The sequence below is a fragment of the Pteropus medius genome, unplaced genomic scaffold (assembly GCF_902729225.1).
Source record: "Pteropus medius unplaced genomic scaffold, Ma_sr-lr_union100, whole genome shotgun sequence".
Taxonomy (NCBI): domain Eukaryota; kingdom Metazoa; phylum Chordata; class Mammalia; order Chiroptera; family Pteropodidae; genus Pteropus; species Pteropus medius.
The window spans coordinates 4,733,773-4,755,195 of NW_024344370.1; the positions used below are offsets into that span (position 1 = coordinate 4,733,773).

Genomic DNA, 21,423 nt, shown 5'->3' on the forward strand with positions numbered 1-21,423 from the left:
GCTATTGGTATTTATATTTCAGTTGCATTTTTATCTTCTGCCTATTTTGCTACTAAATTATTAGTATTTTTCTTACTGACTTTTCAAAGCAGTCTGTAATCAGGAATATTAATATATACAATATAATTCAAATAGACACAATAAAGTTGTAATTTTGCCATAAATGGAATCACTCTATATAAGTTAGAATTTTATTGTTATCTGCTGTTTTCACCATATAGTATACCGTAGATAATTTTCTTTCTTATTATTTATGGATCTCTTTGATCATTTTTAAAGGCTTCATAGTGTCTGGTATACCATTTTTTTAACAACCTTTTGCTATTCATTTGGTTGATAATTTTTTTTTTATTACACTAAATACTGCATTCAAATTGAACATTCTCATACATACTAATCCTATTATATTTTCATTTTGTGATTAATGCTTTCATTTCTCCTTCTAGTATAAAAGATGAAGAGGAACAGATGTGTCCTATTTGCTTGTTGGGCATGCTTGATGAAGAAAGTCTTACAGTGTGTGAAGATGGCTGCAGGAACAAGCTGCACCACCACTGCATGTCTATTTGTATGTGGCTCTTTTTCTCCCTATGCTTACTCAACATAAGCTAACTATAGTTGACCCTGAACAACACAGGTTTGAATTGCTCAGGTCACTTAAATGTGGATTATTTTCAATTAATACTGCAAATGTATTTTCTCTTAATGATTAACATTTTCTTTTCTCTAGTTTATTATCAGAATACAGTATGTAATACATAAAACATACAAAATATGTGGTAATCAACTGTATGTAATTACTGATAGCCTTCTGGTCAACAGTAGGCTATCAGTAACTAAGTGTTTGGGGGAGTCAAAAGTTATACATGAGTTTTTGACTATGGGGTGGGGAAGGGTGTCAGCACCCCTAACACCTGTATTGCTCAAGGGTCAGCTGTGTATTATTTAGGATTTTAACATGTTTTAGAAGAGATTGGTGAGAGAAGAAAAGGATTCTAGGCCTTATATGAAGTTTTCAACAAATTAGAGTTTAGGATCTGTTATGAGATAAGCTATGTTAACAAAGAACTATAATAATAGAGTATGATGCATATGGTAATGAAAGAAGGTACAGTATTAGAAACACTCTGATCTGGAAGGTGTACAGGGAGAGAAAGAAGTGGAAAAAGGCCTGTGTAAGCATTACAGAAAAGGTAACATCAAAACAAGGTTTGGAATAACATTACCAGGTAATCAAGTGGACAGATGATTTGAAAAACTAGAAAGCAAAGTACATTATAACTAAAAAATAGCATTTACAAAAGTTACGAACATCAGAATAATTTAACCTGCTGTGTTTGCCTGCTTTCAGGTAAATATCTTCAGCTTATTTTTTGAGGTTTCTCTATATAAATCCAATCCTAGCCATTATGAACGATTATTACATATAATGATGTTTTTTTCTTTAATTTTTCAGGGGCAGAAGAATGTAGAAGAAATAAAGAACCTTTAATATGTCCCCTTTGTAGATCTAAGTGGAGGTCACATGATTTCTACAGGTAATAGTTTTGAATTAATGAGTTGGATATGTTTAATAAAAAGTAAAAATATTCTCAGTGTTATTTAAATCTGTTATTTTTAGCAAGCTTTGTTGATTTTTCATTTAGTCACGAGCTGTCAAGCCCTGTGGATTCCCCTTCTTCTCTGCGAGCTGCACAGCAGCAAACCATACAGCAGCCACCTCTGGCTGGACCACAACGAAGGAATCAGGAGAACAATTTTAACCTTACTCATTATGGAACTCAGCAGATTCCTCCTGCTTATAAAGATTTAGCTGAGCCATGGATTCAGGTAAGGAGTTCTTGTTCTTCATTTCTGAAATATTTATAGACCAATTAATGTAGTTGTCTCCCAGTTGTCTATAATTTAAGAAAGTACTTTTGCTTTGCCTCTATCATAATTCTTATTCCATTGAAAAATTTAATTTTACCTTTGATGTTAATGCTATACTGCTTATTACAAGCTTAAACTTCAGAAATTCTTTGTAGTTTCACCGCCCATCTCTAGAAAAATCTTTCTGAACTAACAAACAAAATGTTATACAAAGGTAGACGCTAGAACTCTTCTTCACTGCTAACTTGTTCCAATTTTTAATGCTATTCCTGCTAAGAACTTGTCATTTTTCTTATTCATTGCCATTTAAACATCCTCATGATGTGTAATAAGTGCTTAATAATTGCTAAGTGGATGAATATGTGGAATATAAGTGGAAAATATATGGTATTTACCTTATCTTAGTCATTTTTATTTGTAAGGACATTTTCCATTGTTTACCTTCTCTTCTGATTAATGCTTTTCCATCCTCAGAAAATTAGAATTTCAGTTGGTTAGTTGGTTTCTAATAATTTTCTTTGTTATTATACACTTAGTCCATTATGTTTTAAAAAATAGAATCCAAAACCAGACAGTGTCTTCAGTAGACAGAAGGGGGAGAGTAAAATATTTTTGATAATCTGTTAAATTCTGTTTAATAATTTTAACTTTGTAAACAGATACACTAACTCATTAAGCTTGTTTATCATTAGGATTTGTTTCTTTTTTTTTTTTGTATCCTGAAGCTTTTGAATTCCCTTAGCATGTTAGCAACCTATTATGAATCTAATAAATTTGCAAAATTAATAAGTATATCTTATTCATTTTATCTAGTTCATTAATGGTATTTAACACAGCCCTCACCTGCTCCTTCATGAGTCTTCAAGAGAACTCTCAAGTTGAGACTGAGCTGTTAGATGCCGTTCGTTCAAGGCAGTAGTCTAGATTTTGTTTTTACTTAAGCTTTAGGTTGGGCTAGTCTATATATTCCTTGTTTTTTTTTTTATTAAGAATATCATATAAGAGAATTAAGACTTAATGGTATGCTATTTAACAGCATAGGAGTACAGAAATAAGTATATATAATAAGTTCACTATATTCTAGTTGATTTATTCCCCTTTACTATCACTTTATAACAAAACACATATAAATGTCATGATTCGTTTTCCCAAAAATTGTGTTTATTCATCTCTAGTATTTAGAAATTTTTCATAGGATAAGTTATCTTAAGTATTAAGTTTACTTTTAGCTAATTGGCCCATAATGTCAAGACCATGTACCCTTTTCTTTCTTTGCAAGCCTGAGCTTTAATTAGAGGTATATCATTATCTTTGGCTGATTTGAACACAAGAATTTTTTTCTTTAATCTTTTGATTTTCCACTCCATTAATTATAGTTTTAACCATTTTGTACAAGACAAAAATCAAGTAAAAGCCTTTGACTTAGCATTATCATCTATAGAAGAAATACTTTACTCCAGTGCCTTTCTTGATTTGGCTTTTTTTTTTTTTTTATCTTGTTTCACGTTTTTCTTTGTAAACTGCCTTAATACAAATACAAAGCTGGGGTTCTTCACTGATTTGTTGTTTTTCTGGTAAGCATAGGAGTACAGAATAAGTATGTATATACATATATATCCATCTAATTACTTAATGGAGTTTACTCTTAATTTTACTTGAGTTAATAAATGTTAGGGACTTTTTGATAATTACTAGTTAAACTTGAGTATAAAATTCCTTTTTGTGATTTTTAAGTAGCTGGACATATTTGAAATGTGTAGTATAGGGAAAGTTTAAGAAATGTCCAATTTTTTAGTAATAAAAAAATCATGCTTAATTCAAAATACTTAAGGTTCATTCATTTTTCTTCACAGTGAATTCATTGTGGTTGTTTGATTATAGGTATTTGGAATGGAACTCGTTGGCTGCTTATTTTCTAGAAACTGGAATGTAAGAGAGATGGCTCTCAGACGTCTTTCCCACGATGTTAGTGGGGCTCTGCTATTGGCAAATGGGGAGAGCACTGGAAATTCCGGGAGCAATGGTGGAAACAGCCCGAGTGCCGGAGCTGCCAGTGGGTCTTCCCAGACCAGTATCTCAGGAAATGTGGTTGAGGCGTGCTGCAACGTTTTGTCAATGGTCTGTGCTGACCCTGTCTACAAAGTGTACGTTGCTGCTTTAGTAAGTAGCTTTATTCTGTAACCATAGCTTTATGGATTTGTTTTTGGTAGTTTATAGATATCATTTTTACGATCCAGTAAAACTACTTTACCTAATTTTGTAAAATCCAAATTTTGTTTTTAGTTCATAATCCCAGGAAATTGCAACTTTCCATTTACTCTCTTCATTTGGATTTTACTTATTTTAATCTGTTCAAGTTTCTTTATACAATTTACTTTTCTCCTCTAAAGTAGCAGTATCTTGCTGTTCATATTTTTATATTTCCTTGCCTTACACATGACCAAATTAAAAATACTTCATAGAATAGCAAAGTGATCAAAGTTCCTCTGATTTTTTTTAAAAATTTGCTATTAGTAGGCATTAATGAGAACTGGTTTTTAATAAATGATGTATGGAAATTCAGGAGTGTTTTCACAGAAGAAAGAGTTCAATGACATAGATTACTACTGAATTGTTTTTCTAGTTTAACCTGTTAGAAGTTGTCATTCATGAGTGGGATGGAGTGATGAGGAGGCTGTTCTGTTTGTAATTTTAGAAGTTAATTTGACTTTCTTCATCCAGAGTATGTGTAAAAGAAAAAGAGGGAGAGGAGTGTCTGTGTTTGTAATCTTTAGAACAGGGTTTCTCAACCTCAGCATTATTGAGCCAGAAAATTATTCATTGGGGGCAGGAGTGCTGTCTTATGCACTGTAGGATGTTTAGCAGCCTCCTTGGCCTCTACCCATTAGATACCACCAGTTGTAGCCCCTTCTCCTACCCCCGGTCATGACAACCAAGAATGTCTCTAGACGTTGCTCAGTGTCCCCTGAGGGTCCAAATCGCCCTAATTCAGAACTACTGCTTTAGAATAATTCTTATCTAGTCTGGTTTTAAAACTCATTAATTTCTCTGCTTTCACTTTTGATCTTTTTCTAATCTATAACAACTATGCCTAATGAATCTTCTTTTTGAGACATTGTATAGCATATGAACACGGAGTCAGAATTTAGTGACCTCATAATTTATGGTCCAAACTGTGATACCTGAATAATCTGCTAGTTAAATTGGAACTAGCACAGTCAATCTGGACATATAGTTAAAATTATAGAGACTTTGATTCAAATTCAGGTTCTCTTATTTGCTAGAAGAGTGACCTTAGAAAACTTAAACTTTAGCTTTCTTACCTACAAAATAGTGAAAATGTTTATCTCTTAGGTTTGAATTAGAAACCTCTAGCCAGAATATCTAGCACAATGTAAAAGCATTGACTGTGTATTAGCCACCATTATTCCTGAAACACTACTTTGATTATTCCCCAGTAAGAACCTGTTAGAGGTTACTGTTGCTTCAGCATTTCCTAAAGCATACTCTGTGGAAGTTTGGCAGGATTTTGAAAAGTCCCCTGAAGAAGAGTTCTGTGCTCTCTTAAAATTGATGAATACTAAATTACATGAGGTTAAATGGGTCTGTTCACTGAAAGGCTTCTAGGAACCTTCAATAAGCTAATATATATTGGGAATCTAAGATCAAAGGGTAGGATGCACTATTTCTCAAATTTATCTTAACATGATCTGTTTTTTTCATGTAGCATCTTGAGGGACCAACATACTACAGAATAGTATAAATATCAGCATATTGTAGAACAAAGAGCAAAGTTCTTGGCTCAACTTTTTACCTCCTCTTACTATTTCTGTCATAAACCTTCAGACATTACTTGACTGCTCAATATACTGCCCTACTGTCTGATTGTTTCTTCTTAAGTTCAGATGGTTTCCCAAGTTTATGAGCTCTTATATTGCAGAGACTCTGTGAATGATACTATATTCTGAGTCCTCTATAGTTATTTAGTGTTATAGGTACAGTAGAAGCAGAAATCATTCCTACTATTAGAACTTTCCCTTCCCTCTTGCCCTTTCTTTTTTCCCTTCCCTCCCCATATACAATTTTTTGCTGAACCATTTGAGAGTTATTGTAGGCATCATGGTACTTCACCTCAGATAGTTTAGGAGGTATCTCTTAAGAAAAAATACATTCTTCTGTATAACCACAGTGCAATCAGCAGACATGAGAAATTTAGCATTAATAACAATACTGTTATGTACTGTAAAGTCCATATTCAAATATCCCCAATTGTCCCAATAATGTCCTTTACACCTAAACTGCAGGCTTTATTCAGATTTCACCAGTTTTCTGTTTTAGGGTCCAATCCAGGATCTCACACTGCATTTAGCTATCATGTCCACTGTAATAATTCCTCAATCTTTCCTTGTGTATCATAGACTTTGACACTTTTGAAGTGTACCAACCAGTTATTTTGAAGACTGTCCCTGACTTGGGGTTTATCTGATATTTTCTCATGATTAGATTGAGTTTATGCATTTTTTGCAAGGATACCAAAGGTGATATTCGCTTCTCAGTGCATCCTGTCAGGGAGTATATATCAATGTGTCTTACTACTGGTGATGCTACCTTTATCACTTAAGGTGAAATCTGGGTTTCTCGCTGTAAAATTACTATTATAAATGTCATGGGGAGATACTTTGAGACTATACAGCTATCCCATTTCTCTTCAAAATTTTGCCACTGATTTTAGCATTTGTCAGTTGTCTTGACTACAGCAGTTATTACTGTGGTGTTCTAATGGTGATTTTCTATTTCCTTCATTCCTTCTACATTAATTAGTTGGAATTCTGTAAAGAAGAGCTGTCTCTTCTACCAGTTTATGTGTTCATTCAGTTTTTTATTTATATCAATATAGACTCATGGATATTTATTTTATTTTGTGAGTCCTAATCCACTATTATCTGTCATCACTTATTTTGTTGCTCAAATTATTCCAGCTTTGGTCTTAGGGAGCTCTATCAAGTTGGCTCCTGTTCTCATTTTCTTTTTAAAATATTTTTTTAAACTTTTCGTTTTGAAACTAATTCAGACTTTCAAAAATGGCAGACATAGTTCAGAGTTCCTTTCTTCCCCATCTATTTATTTATTCAATTATTTATTTGTATCACAGATTCTTACTTATGGGTTACAATCTATTCTTATCATTATTTTTGTTTCTCAAATTGTCTCAGATTGAGCTTATTGTTTCTGATGCTTTTTAAATGTAATTAAACCAACCTTCAGTTTTATTCCCCCTGCAGAAAACGTTGAGAGCCATGCTAGTATATACTCCTTGCCATAGTTTGGCAGAAAGAATCAAACTGCAGAGACTTCTCCGGCCAGTTGTAGATACCATCCTAGTCAAGTGCGCAGATGCCAATAGGTAAGGCTTTACCAATGATCTGCTTCAAACCTTCTTTAGCACCTAGTGAGTACTTGATATATATTTCTTAAATGAGGCTTTGAACATTATTTTCTAAGTGAGATTTGAAATTAAAATATAACACATAAAGCTCTTAAGGATCAGGGAGAAGTGTTAATGGCAAGTAAAACTGGGCTAACAGACTGCATGGACCTCCACATTATTATACTGTGATTGATTCCCTTTTATTTTAAAGTAATATTCTTAATATGAAGTCCAGTCGATGAGAACAGTAGCTGATATATATCTGTATACACACACACACCCCCCTCATTTTAAAGAATGAGTTACACAGGATAGGAACCAATAAAAGCATACCTGCTTTGCTTTATTATCAGAACGAAAAAAAAAAAACCCAATTCATTATTTTCAGTGTAATGGAATTTTTCTTTAATGATAGTCTATATCAAAATACAACACCCTCCCCTAAAAAAATTCCATATATTCCTTCAATATCCTTAAAAATCTGTAGGGAATAAGAATAACCCTAACTGGAGGAGTAAAAATATGAGGTAGAAAAGTGAAAATGAGCATAAGGTATGCTTTTATTAAACCACTAGTTCTTTTAATTTTCCCTTTCCATAAAATGGGAGGAAAAGATCACTTTTAATTAAATAAGCATAGCTACAGTAAACAGTTGTTTGGTAGTTCTCATCTCATCAGTAAGAAGCACTGAATAGCCCTCATTTTGCCTCTGCCATTACACCCATTTAGAGCTTTCTCAGTCCAGCCTTTGTCTTTCTCCCTAAGTCACATGATGTAATTCATAGAAGGTCTCAAAACTTAGGTACTTAGCTTTGACTTGTTTCTCATCCCATGAAGTCTGTTTTTCTGCCTCCACTGTTTTCTCTGCACAAGCCTACACATTGAAAATATTAAGAGATTTTCTTATTGCTTATAGAGAATACTGTAATATCTGAAAAAAATTAGGCAAATTAACAATTTGCAAAATGCATAGAAAAATCCTGTCATTTTTCAATATTGGAATAGGTATTTTTCTGAGAACTTCAATGTTTTTGTCCACTTTCTGAAATTCTAAAGTTACGTCGTTTACCTGGTTGCCTGAACATCATAATACTTAATTAAAAAAGAGATATTTTGATATTTGAAACTCTCTTTGGATATATAAGAGGATATAATGGTTTGGAATAAGAAGATTTTGTTTTTAATTCAAGAGAAGATTCTTAGTACAAATTCAGAAATCAAAATGAGTGTTCTTTTTTTATTATAACAAGATAATGAAAATAGGCCTTTTATCTTATCTGGTTTGATATTTAAATCAATACTTGCTACACTTCTTGCTAAGAGCCAGAAGTGTAGATTCTATGCTTAACATAGAAGATAAGGTAAAATTTATGAAATTAGATCTAATAATATTATTATTTATAGTGACACTGTTAATGCGATTTCAGTGGTGGATCAGCAGACACTCCTGAAAACATTTTTTTCCCAAGGCATTACATTATTACCCTTTTTTAAATGTATATTTTATCCAAGATTCAAGTCTGACATTGCTTTCTTTCACTTTTAGTCGTACAAGTCAGCTGTCTATATCAACACTGTTGGAATTATGCAAAGGTCAAGCAGGAGAGTTGGCAGTTGGCAGAGAAATACTAAAAGCTGGTAATAACTTTTTACTTAAAATCAACCTAGCATGTTTCATCATTTTCCTTAGCAGACTGTCTAATCTCATAATCTCTTAGAGGGAAGTTACAGGATTTCAAAGTAATTTTGTAAATTGATTCAGTTAGCTGTAACATTAGAAATAGAATATGAATCTGAAATTCTTAAAATTGATATAATTCAGTGTTTTTGTTGGCCTTATGCCATCTGATCACGTTTTGTTTTAGATTTTAATACCACTGTTTTTCAGTTATTTACTTTCACTTTACTTTTTGTAGGATCCATTGGTATTGGTGGTGTTGATTATGTCTTAAATTGTATTCTTGGAAACCAAACTGAACCAAACAACTGGCAAGAACTCCTGGGCCGCCTTTGTCTTATAGATAGACTGCTGTTGGAATTTCCTGCTGAATTTTACCCTCATATTGTCAGTACAGATGTTTCACAAGCTGAGCCTGTTGAAGTCAGGTAAGTTTTCTTCTGAAAATATATTACTTTCCTCTGCCTAGCAACCCATTCCATATCCCAAGAAAGACTCAGAAATTACAGCATGTATGTAGGTTTCTAATACCTTACTATTTGGTTAATATAAACCTGAAGTCTAAGCTAGTTAGAAATTTATAGACCTTTGTACTGAAGTAGTTATATATTTTTTTCTCAAAATGTACAAGCTTTAAATTAAAACCATCTTTTTATTTGTATATATTTTGCAGCAATTTTAACTTGTCTAGTAATTGAATGTGTTCTTTTTCTTTCAGGTATAAGAAGCTGCTGTCCCTCTTAACCTTTGCTTTGCAGTCCATTGATAATTCCCACTCGATGGTTGGTAAACTCTCCCGAAGGATATATTTGAGTTCTGCAAGAATGGTTACTGCCGTACCCCACGTATTTTCAAAACTGTTAGAAATGCTGAATGTGTCCAGTTCCACTCATTTTACCAGGATGCGTCGTCGTTTGATGGCTATTGCAGATGAGGTGGAAATCGCTGAGGCCATCCAGCTGGGCATAGAAGACACTTTGGATGGTCGACATGACAGCTTTTTGCAGGCATCTGTCCTTAACAGCTATCCAGAAACCACAGAGAATAGTTCCCTTGGGTGCACAGACCATTTAGAGAAAACTGGAAAAAGATCGTGTGCTACAAAATTGAGTGCCAGTTCGGAGGACATTTCTGACAGACTGGCCAGCATTTCGGTAGGACTTCCTAGTTCAACAGCAACGATGGAGCAACCAAAGCCAATGGTTCAGACAAAAGGCAGACCCCACAGTCAGTGTTTGAACTCATCTCTTTTATCTCATCATTCCCAATTAATGTTCCCAGCCTTGTCAACCCCTTCTTCATCTGCCCCAGCTGTACCAGCTGGCACCACAACAGATGTCTCTAAGCATAGACCTCAGGGATTCATTCCCTGCAAAATACCTTCTGCATCTCCTCAAACACAGCGCAAGTTTTCTCTACAGTTCCAGAGAAACTGTTCTGAAAACAAAGACTCAGATAAACTTTCCCCAGTCTTTACTCAGTCAAGACCCCTGCCCTCCAGTAATATACACAGGCCAAAGCCATCTCGACCTACCCCAGGTAATACAAGTAAACAGGGAGATGACTCAAAAAATAGCATGACACTTGATTTAAACAGTACTTCCAAATGTGATGACAGCTTTGGCAGTAGCAGCAACAGTAGTAATGCTGTGATACCTAGTGACGAGACAGTGTTCACCCCAGTGGAGGAGAAATGCAGATTAGATGTCAATACAGAACTCAACTCTAGTATTGAGGACCTTCTTGAAGCGTCTATGCCCTCAAATGACACAACAGTCACTTTTAAGTCAGAAGTTGCTGTCCTCTCTCCTGAAAAGGATGAAAATGATGATACCTACAAAGATGATGTGAATCATAATCAAAAGTGCAAAGAAAAGATGGAAGCTGAAGAAGAAGAAGCGTTAGCAATTGCCATGGCAATGTCAGCATCTCAGGATGCCCTCCCCATAGTTCCTCAACTACAGGTTGAAAATGGAGAAGATATCATCATTATTCAACAGGATGTAAGTATAGAGTCTAAGGTTCCAGAGTTTCCTTGGACCATGCTAAAATAAATTTAATTCAGCAATGCTGCTTTTAACATGAGTTACTTGTTAGAAAAGCAAGTTTTTCACATAGAATTATACAAAGTTTGTAACATTTGAACACAGATACCCCTTGCTTATTTCAAAGATGTTTCTGGTTGATACTATAATAATCACTTTTGCATTTGACATTGGTCACCAACACTGTACCTTCATTCATAAGTCAAGTTTAGAGGTGGTTTGAGAAGCCAGACTGAACAAGAATAATACTTTGCCAGGCTAATTTCACAAACTCTTACTCTTTTAACGTAACAGTAAAAAGATTGCTTTCATTTAATATGTAGACACCAGAGACTCTGCCAGGACATACCAAAGCAAAACAACCTTACAGAGAAGACACTGAATGGCTGAAAGGTCAGCAGATAGGTCTTGGAGCATTTTCTTCTTGTTACCAGGCTCAAGATGTGGGAACTGGAACTTTAATGGCTGTTAAACAGGTAAATATCTAGTAAGCATATAAATAATTAAAATTATAAAAATGAAACAAGCAAATAAAAAGAATAAAGGATATGTCCCTGTGTATATGTACTTTAAGTTTTCAGAAACCTAAATTTCAAAGTAGATGTTACCAAAGCACCAAAAACATGAATTCTATTTAAAAGCTGAAGCATGATTATTATAAAATGCGACATCAAGATGGGCTTTATACAGGTTGTTTTGTTTTTTGTGCTTTTTATAGTTAGTAGAGGTATCGTTTCATACTCTTCTGATGCAATGTCACCTTGGAATTTCTATGGTTTTTTATAATGAACATGCTCATCAAGATATGAAAATTATAAAGCTTTCATTTTTAAATCATGTTGGTTCTTCTCCCATGATTGGGCTTTTCTCTCTTTTTTACTCTGTTTTCAGACAGTTTTGGAGGATTGACTATGTCCCAATTTTTTTGTCATTTTCCTGATATTTCACTGCTTCTTAAGCTAGAATCTTATATAAATGACTTTGAATAGGTTTTTAAAATATATTTACATTGCATGCATGAGCATAAATGCCATCTGCTATTAATATGTATTCATTTGGATTTGTCCATTTTAGATCAGATTGTTAGTAAAAACTGTAAATAGAAACTCATTAGAAAGCAAAACTTTGTAATACGTTTATTGAAACAGGTGACGTATGTCAGAAATACATCATCTGAGCAAGAAGAAGTAGTGGAAGCATTAAGAGAAGAGATAAGAATGATGAGCCATCTGAATCATCCAAATATCATTAGGATGTTGGGAGCCACATGTGAGAAGAGCAATTATAATCTCTTCATCGAATGGATGGCAGGTATGTCCATGTTTTAAATTACAAAATTAATACACAGGTTTAATTTTGTGTTGATATTAAATTTAGGAAAAACATTGTAATGAACACTAATTTTTATTAAATAGTTTAGATTTCTAAAAGCAAATCACCCCTAACATAGTAGGATGAACTGTAAATACTTTGTCTTTCATTTAGTATATCTGCTGCCGAAGCGAGCACTGTCTTTTATTTAAATATAAACATTCATTACCACTACCTTTTAAACTTTTTTAGTATTTCTTTTTAAATGATTGTTTAGCATGGTTTTATAGGAATGATTTTTTTTAAGCCTGCTATGTATAAGATCCATATTTTTCCAGGTGTCCCTCATTAATTGGACAGGTGTAAGATATATTTTAAGATGACAATATAAAAATAAAATTAAGATATAACTTGAAAATTTTATTGTAAGTTAACACTGAGGCATAAAGTTAAAACTTGTCATGTACTTGAACAAATAAAGACTGCATTTTATGTTGTATTATGCAGAGTATACAGTAAAATAAATTACAAGGTACAATGAATGAATAGATAAGTGCTTGGTTTAACTTTTCATACTTTTTTGTGTTTGAAGAGTATATTTCTATTTACAAATCAATTTTTTAAATTGAATTACAGTTGACATACAATATTACATTAGTTTCAGGTGTACAGCATAGTGATTCAACATTTATATACCTCATGATGCAATTACTACACTGTTTAGTAATCATCTATCACCATACAAAGTTAAGATATTGTTGACCTTTCCTCTGTGTTATATACATCAGCGGATGAGCGAAGCTTCATCTGTATTTGCAGCCTCTCCCCAGCACTAGCATCACAGCCTCACCCACCTCAGATCATCAGTCATTAGATTCTCATAGGAACACCAGTGCCTGGTGCCAAAAAGGATGAGGATCGCTGCATATTACATCCCTGTGACTTATTTTATAACTGGAAGTTTGTACCTCTTATTCCTCTTCACCTTTTTCACACATCCTCCCACCCCTTCCCCTCTGGCAACCATCAGTTCTGTGTATCTATGAATCTGTTTCTGTTTTGTTTTTTCATTTATTTTTAGATTCCACATATAAAAGAAATTGTACGGTATTTGTTTTTCTCTCACTTATTTCACTTAACATAATATCTTTTGGGTCTATCCATGTTGTCGCAAATGACAAAATTTCATTCTTTTTTATGGCCGAGTAATATTCCATTATATATATTATGTATTATATATATGTTACATATACATACATATATACACATACAAACACATCACATCTTTATCCATTTATCTATTGTTGGACACCTAGGTTGTGTCCATATCTTGGCTATTGTAAATAATGCAGTGAAACAGAGATGCATACGTATATCTTTTTCAAATTACTGTTTTCATTTTCTGCCCATTTTTTAATAGGATTGGTTTTTATATGTTGAGTTGTGAGAGTTCGTTATATATTTTGGATATTAACCCCTTATCAGATATATCATTTGTTAGTATCTTCTCCCATTCTGTAGATTGTTTTTTCATTTTGTTGGTCATTTCCTTCACTGTGCAAAAGCTTTTGTATGATGTGGTCCCATTCATTTTTGTTTCTGTTGCCCTTTCCTGAGGAGGCATATCCAAGAAGATATTGCTAAGACCAATGTCAAAAAGCCTATGTTTTTTCTGGTTCTATGATTTTAGGTCTTACATGTAAACCTTTAATCTATTTTGAGTCTATTTTTGTATATCGTGTAAGAGGGTGGTCCAGCTTCATTTTTTGCATGTATCTGTCCAGTTTTCCTAACACCATTTTTATTGAGAAGAGACTGTCTCTTTCCCATCATATATTCTTGCCTTCTTTGTTGTAGATTGACCATGTAAGTGTAGGTTAATTTCTGGGGTTTTGAGTCTGTTCCATTGATTTATGTGTCTTTTTTATTATTATTATTATTATTATTATTATTATCATCATCATTATTAATGCCTACAGCACCTGGTCTCCCATCCAAGTACTAACCAGGCCCGACCCTGCTTAGCTTCCAAGATCAGACATTGGGCTTGTTCAGGGTGGCATGGCTATAGACCATGGGCTGTGACTTCACTGGGGCGTGAACACAGGACCTTCTGCATGTAAAGCAGATGTGCTAACTGCTGCTACACTATGGAACCACATCCAATGTGTCTGTTTTTTATGCCAGTACCATACTGTTTTAATTATTATAGCTTTATAGTATAGTTTGACATCAGAGACCATCTTTCTCAAAAATGCTTTGGCTATTCAGGCGTCTTTTGTGATTCCATATAAATTTTAGGATTATTCTAATTCTGAGAAGAATGCTATTGGTATTTTGACAGGGATTGCATTGAGTCAGTATATTGCTTTGGGTAATATGGGTATTTTAGCCTTATTAATCCTTCCAATCCATGAGCATGATGCATTCTTCCATTTATGTATCATCTTCAATTTCTTTCTTCAATGTAATAGTTTTCTAAGTACAGGACTTTTACCTCTTTGGTTACATTTATTCTTAGGTATTTTATTTTTGATGCAATTATAAATGGGATTGTTTTCATCGTGTCTCAAGGTATTTTTTGATTTCTTCTTTGGTTTCATTAACCTATTGATTGTTTAGCTGCATGTTGTTTAGCCTCCATGTTTGTGTTTTTTTCCAATTTTCTCATAATTGATTTCTAGTTTCATACTGCTGTGGTCAGAAAAGATGCTTGATATGATTTCAGTCTTCTTAAATTTATTGAGCCTTGTTTTGTGGCCTAACATGTGGTCTGTCCTGGAAAATGTTCCATGTGCATTTGACAAGAATGTATATTCTGCTGCTTTTGGGTGAAATGCTTTAAAAATATCAATTAGATCCATCTGGTGCAAGGTGTCATTTAAGGCCAGTGTTTCCTTGTTGATTGTCAAAATGGTCTATCCATCAATGTAACTGGGTTGTTAAAACCCCTTACTATTATTGTATTACTATCAGTCTCTCCCTTTACGTCTCTATTAAAATCTGCTTTATGTATTTATGTACTCCTATGTTACAAGTGTTATATACTCTTCTTGGATTGAGCCCTTTATCATTATGTAATGTCCTTTGTCTCTTGTGACAGTCTTTATTTTAAATTCTATTTCATCTGATACATTGCCACTCCAGCTTTCTTTTCATTTCAACTTGCATGAAATATCTTTTTCCATCCCTTCACTTTAGTCTGTGTCTTTATATCTGAAGTGAGTCTCTTGTAGGCAGCATATAAATGGGTCTTTTTTTTTTATCCATTCAGCTACCCTTTGTCTTTTGATTGAAGCATTTAATTCATTTAAATTTAAAGTAATCATTAATAGGTATGTACTTTACTGTCACTTTACTAGTTGTTTTTATAGTTCTTCCCTGCTCTTTACTATTGTGCTCTTCTCTTGTGTGTTGATGATTTTCTTTAATATTATGTTTGGATCCCTTTCTTTTTATTTTTTTAATGTATTACTGCTTTTGGTGATTGTAATGAGCTTCATATATATCAACCTGTCTTTATAGCAGCTTATTTTAATTCGATGGTCACTTAAGTTAGAATGCATTCTAAAAGCACTACATTTTTACTCACCTACCCCTCATGTTTTATGTTGTTGACATCTTATTTTACATCTTTGTGTGTGTATATATCTTAATTATTGTAAATACCCACAATTTTACTACTATTGTCTTTTAACCTTTATACTAGCCCTATAATTGTTGATCTACTACTTTTACTAAATGTTCACTTTTACCAGTGAGCTTTTTTCTTTCTTATATTTTCTTATTTTTAGTTTTGGGCTCCTCTTTTCTGCTTAAAAAAGTCCTTTCAGCATTTCTTTTAGAGCCAGTTTAGTAATGAACTCCTTTAGCTTTTGCTTCTTTGAAAAACTCTTGAACTCTTTCTCTCCTTTAATTCTGAATAACCCTGCCAGGTAAAGTATTCTTGAGTGTATGCTTTTTCTTTTTATCACTTTGAATACATTGTGCAATTGCTTCTGGCCTGCACAGTTTCTGCTGAAAAAAAATCAACTGCTAGCCTTATGAGAGTTCCTTTGTACATAACTAGCTGCTTTATCCCTTGGACTTTTAACTTTTCGCATTTTAATTATGAAATGTCTTAGTGTGGGTCTCTTTGGGTTCATCTTGTTTGAAACTTTCTGTGCTTCGTGGATTCAGATGTCTGTTTCCTTCATCAGGTAAAGGAAGTTTTCAGTTTTTATTTCTTCAAATAGATTCTGTCCCTTTCTCTCTTGTCCTTCTGGGACCCTTAATGTATGAATGTTAGTATGCTTGATGTCGTCCTAGAGGTCCCTTAAATTATCCCCATTTTAAAAAATTACTTTTTCCTTTCGCTGTTCTGATTACATGAGTTCCAAGACCTTGTTTTCCAGATTGCTGATTCATTCTTCTGTATCATCTAATATGCTATTGATTCCTTCTAGCCTATTTTTCATTTGTGATTTTATTCCTTAGTTCTGATTGGTTCACCCATTCTTCTCCCAAGTTTTGAGCATCTTTATATCCACTGCTTTGAACTCTTTATCTGATAGATTGCTTACCTTTGTTTCATTTATTTCTCTTTCTGGGGTTTTGTTTCATTTGGAAGATATTCCTCTGTCTCATTTTGCTTCTCTCTCTGTGTTTGGTTCTATTAGGTAGTTCACCTACATCTCCCAGTCTTGTAAGAGTGATCTTATGTAGAAGGTGCCTTGTGGATCCCAATGGCACAATCCCCCTTAGTCACCAGAGCCAGGTGCTGCAGGGGTGTCCCCTGTGTGAGTTGAGTATGCTTTCCTGTTGTAGTTGGGCCATGATTACTACAGGCACGCCAGTGGATGGGGCTTATCCTCAGGCTATGGATTATGTTTCCCATAATATGGGGAGAACCACCATGTGGTTCCCTCAGGGGAACCACCGTGGCTATGATATCCCTCCTATTTGTGAATCACCACATTGGGGGTGTGGGTCCTGTCCAGACCACATCTGTGCCCCTCCTACTCAACACAGTGTGTCATCATCTTTATATCCTTGGATGTAGAAATTCTGTTCAGCTAGTCTTCAGGTCATTCTCAGTAATGGTTGCCCTATATTTAGTTGTAGTTTTGGTGTGCCCATGGGAGAAGGTAAGTCCAGGATCTACCTACTCCCCTCCATCTTAACCTCAACTTCTACAGATCAGTTCTTTAGTATATTATTCTCTGATGTTGGTTGTAGCTGGGTTGTGATATTTAGATTGACGATTATAAACTTTTAAATGCAGCTGAGTTTGTGACTTGTCTCAGATCAGAGGTAGTAAATAGGATAAGAAGACCTAAGTCTAGGCCTTCTGGTTCTTCCCATTCTCTTTACCTTCTGCTAAATAACAAGTTAGCATTGTTTACTTAAGTCCTTAAGAAAGGCATTTTGTACACCTTGGTCGAAAAGAGAGGTGAATTATACAGTTCAGAAATATTTGCATCCAAAATTATCTTTTAAAGCTTTCTGAAATCTTGATCTTCCAGAAAACTAGTTCATGATGACTCCATGAAAATGTCTCGTAAACAATAGGTTTTGAGATTACTGGAATGTGTTAGTTTTCAAATCAGTTTCATTTCTGATGCAGAGTATAAACTGAACATTTCAAATGTGCATGTGAGCTCATATAGTGCAACCTTATATAAACAAAGTATAATAATTTTAGTGTGATTTAAGTTTATTCTAATTATTACTATATGTTTGTCTCATAGGGGGTTCTGTGGCTCATTTGCTCAGTAAATATGGAGCCTTCAAGGAATCAGTAGTTATTAACTATACTGAACAATTACTTCGTGGCCTTTCATATCTGCATGAAAACCAGATCATTCACAGAGATGTCAAAGGTAGGAATTCTTTTATTTACTAGCAACAAGTAGAAAACAAATATAATTTTGAAACTTGGATCTTTGTTGATAGTTGTGGTTTGTTTTTGTTTTTTTTTCAGTTATCACATTTGGTATTTCAGAGAAGCATTAAAGATTCATGTCATAAGTTTACAAACATATCTAGTATGTTAAGTGCAACAGTATGATCCATTTTTCAAGGGGACTGCACCTCTTAAAATGCTCTTCACATCAATTTCATGGATTAACTAAAACATTCTTATTTCTTAAGCATCTGGTGGCTTACTATAAAGAAAGGTGCAGCAGATCCAGATCCAAAGTACAAAGTCATCATAGCTAGCAACCACCATTTATTTTTCACTGAAAATGGCAAATTCTTCCCTGGGCTCTCCTCATAGTGGCTCCTACGGACCACTGAGGTTGTGAACCTCCGGATGCTCTGTCTCAACATGGCACTGTTGGAAGCCCTACAGAAGGAGCAGGGATCCAAAACTGAAGAAATGGCAGTAGCACACCAGGTCCTCCTTTTTTCACGACCTGTTCCCCTACGTGCAAGGACCGAAAGGGCGACAGTTTCTAACTTGAAATCAACTAGGGCATTGTTTCTCCTGAGTTACTCAAAGAACTAGAATTATTAGAAACAAAAGAACCTTCTGCATCACATAATCTGACTTCCTCAGAGAGGCTGTGACTTTTTCACAATCTTACTGCCAGCTGATGGCAAACCAAGTATAGAATCCAGGTCTCCAGTTCCTGTCTTGGTCTCATGCTGTACTGCCTCCCAAAAGTTCCTGTTCCCAGTTTTATTTAGAATAACTGGGATATTATAAACGTCTTTTAAGAAAAATCCTTTCAAACTTTTGCAGTTCAGTTAAGCGCAACTTTGGTTTTCTGACGTGAATGTCTTTAATATTTGAGATAGCATATACAAGTAATTTAAACATTTTTATATTAAGCTGGAATTATGAAATTACAGTAATTTGAATTGGTCTAGGTCAGTATGTTTCAGCAGAACTTGGTCTTAAAATGTAAACCACACTAAAATTTGAACTTTCTCTAAGATTTTTGTTAGAATCATTATATTAAAGATTTTCAACACTTAAAAGTTTCACTAAAACTCTGCCTTTATCTCCTTGTGCCTTGATACTTTGTCAGATTTTCCCTCTGAGGCACTGGATTTTATTAATTTTACACTGTAGAAACCTGCATGCCTTTAGCAAAATGAAGTGATTTGGGAGGGAGAGTAGATTTCTCTGAACCTCTTACATGTAGTCCATTTCTTTCATCACTGTCATATGTAATTAGTAGTATTTTACTGAGTTTTTAATCTGTCCTTTTGTTTTTAACATACAAGGTCATTTGCTGTTTTTGTTGACAGGTGCCAATTTGCTAATTGACAGCACAGGTCAGAGACTGAGAATTGCAGATTTTGGAGCTGCAGCCAGGTTGGCATCAAAAGGAACTGGTGCAGGAGAGTTTCAGGGACAGTTATTGGGGACAATTGCATTTATGGCACCTGAGGTGAGAAGCAGCTTTGAGTATGATGAAAAAAAAATATTTCTGAGTTCTGTGTGACAGCATTATACCAAATTATTTTGCAGTGTTATCCAGTATGTGCTTACCAATTAGAAGTCAGTCCATGGCCCTAAAAATAGGGTTTTAATGATATCTTTGATTTTAGAACTTTAACCCCTTCAATCTTTGCCTTAATAGATTTGCTTAAAGGCTGTTTATAATAAAGAATTGGTTAGTTTATAGTAGGTATTTTGTATTAAACCCAAAGTACACATAATAGAAGTTTTAAAAATGGTTCTCTATTCCAAAGGGAGATGAGTACACAGAAGCAGGTCTTATTAACAGTGGAAGAAGTTTTAAACATTGGCCTCTTCTGTTGTGTTCAGAACTCTTCATATTTATGTAGAACTCTTCATATTTATCTCTTGTGATTGTTGATTGTCCTGTTGCCCCATGGTTTACCAAGTACACTGGGGCTGCTTCTGTGGTTTCATGTGACTCTTGTTCAGAACCTCACAATTCTTCTAAATACTTTTGTGCTACATAGGAGATTAAACTTGTAAATAAGATAAATGAGACAGCATATCATCCATGAAATTGCTTTTGGTACCTTTGCTTTGCTCTAAAGTAAAAAACTGGAATCCATAATTATAGAGTGACTTTCTCATTTTTTAACGAATCATTTCCAAGTTAACTCTCTGCTTTATTTCAGGTACTCAGAGGTCAGCAGTATGGTAGGAGCTGTGATGTGTGGAGTGTTGGCTGTGCTATTATAGAAATGGCTTGTGCTAAACCACCTTGGAATGCAGAAAAACATTCCAATCATCTTGCTTTGATATTCAAGGTAATTGTGAGCTAAGATTGACAGGAGGCAAATTTTCATGTTAGGTTCTCCTTAACTATCAATCTAACATAAAGGCATAGCTTCCTTGAAATAAGTATATATTTATATATCTCCAGGAATTTATATGGTGTGGTGAATGTTGGCGGCATGTACAGTTCTCATTCTTCCCAGTAGTTATGTTCTGTAAAGTTGCTATGAACACTGAATTAGCAGATACGGAATCATTGCTCCTGCATGAAATATGTACATATGTACATATCAAACTTTAAATTCAAATACTTGAAGCTCTTCGTGTACTATACACAATCCACATTTTTTAAAATTCTAAATTGTTATTTTCTGTATTTACAAATTTCACACCCAAGTCAGTTGCCAAATCCTGTCTGTTCTACCTTACTGACAACTCTCAAATCCATTCTCTTCATTTCCACCAGAGAATAGTGCATGACTGAGATTTTTAGCTTTTGACTCAGACACGTGCTAGCTAAAATGCTTGGGCTATGGAGTTATTTAGACTTGGTTTCAAATCCTGGCTCCATCCTTTAATAGCCATGTGACTAGGGAAATTACTTACATCTATTCTGTTTTCTTTCATAAAATGTGTAATATAGCATGGGATTATTATAAGGATAAACAAAATTACCTCTGGGCCTGAGTAAAGCACTTACCACACAGTCACCTCTGTGCAAAGTGGCTACTAGTATTAATCCTCTAGCCCCCCAGCACCTCACACTTATATAACTTCCTCAGTACCTGAAAAAAATCAGTGCAGTTGTGTTTCTGATATACTGTATTGACTGGCCAGATTTAGTCTCTCAAACTGAATAGGTCTCTCTCAAACTGAATAGATCTCTCTGCTGAAAAAGGTA

The 21,423-nt window shown here is 34.3% G+C and overlaps 1 protein-coding gene across 5 annotated transcripts in view; it reads left to right on the forward strand.

The window, feature by feature from the left end:
- The window catches only part of MAP3K1 (mitogen-activated protein kinase kinase kinase 1), a 73,349-nt gene that overhangs the window by 48,970 nt on the left and 2,956 nt on the right, over window positions 1-21,423 (forward strand). For all 5 annotated transcript variants that reach the window (XM_039869968.1, XM_039869964.1, XM_039869965.1 and 2 more), the window contains 13 exons: window positions 447-568; window positions 1,457-1,538; window positions 1,647-1,830; window positions 3,754-4,032; window positions 7,155-7,276; window positions 8,847-8,938; window positions 9,217-9,406; window positions 9,697-10,981; window positions 11,347-11,499; window positions 12,172-12,334; window positions 18,064-18,195; window positions 19,574-19,716; window positions 20,423-20,554. In XM_039869968.1, coding sequence (XP_039725902.1) covers window positions 447-568; window positions 1,457-1,538; window positions 1,647-1,830; window positions 3,754-4,032; window positions 7,155-7,276; window positions 8,847-8,938; window positions 9,217-9,406; window positions 9,697-10,981; window positions 11,347-11,499; window positions 12,172-12,334; window positions 18,064-18,195; window positions 19,574-19,716; window positions 20,423-20,554 — 3,079 coding nt within the window. The remainder of the gene's footprint in view (window positions 1-446; window positions 569-1,456; window positions 1,539-1,646; window positions 1,831-3,753; window positions 4,033-7,154; window positions 7,277-8,846; window positions 8,939-9,216; window positions 9,407-9,696; window positions 10,982-11,346; window positions 11,500-12,171; window positions 12,335-18,063; window positions 18,196-19,573; window positions 19,717-20,422; window positions 20,555-21,423) is intronic.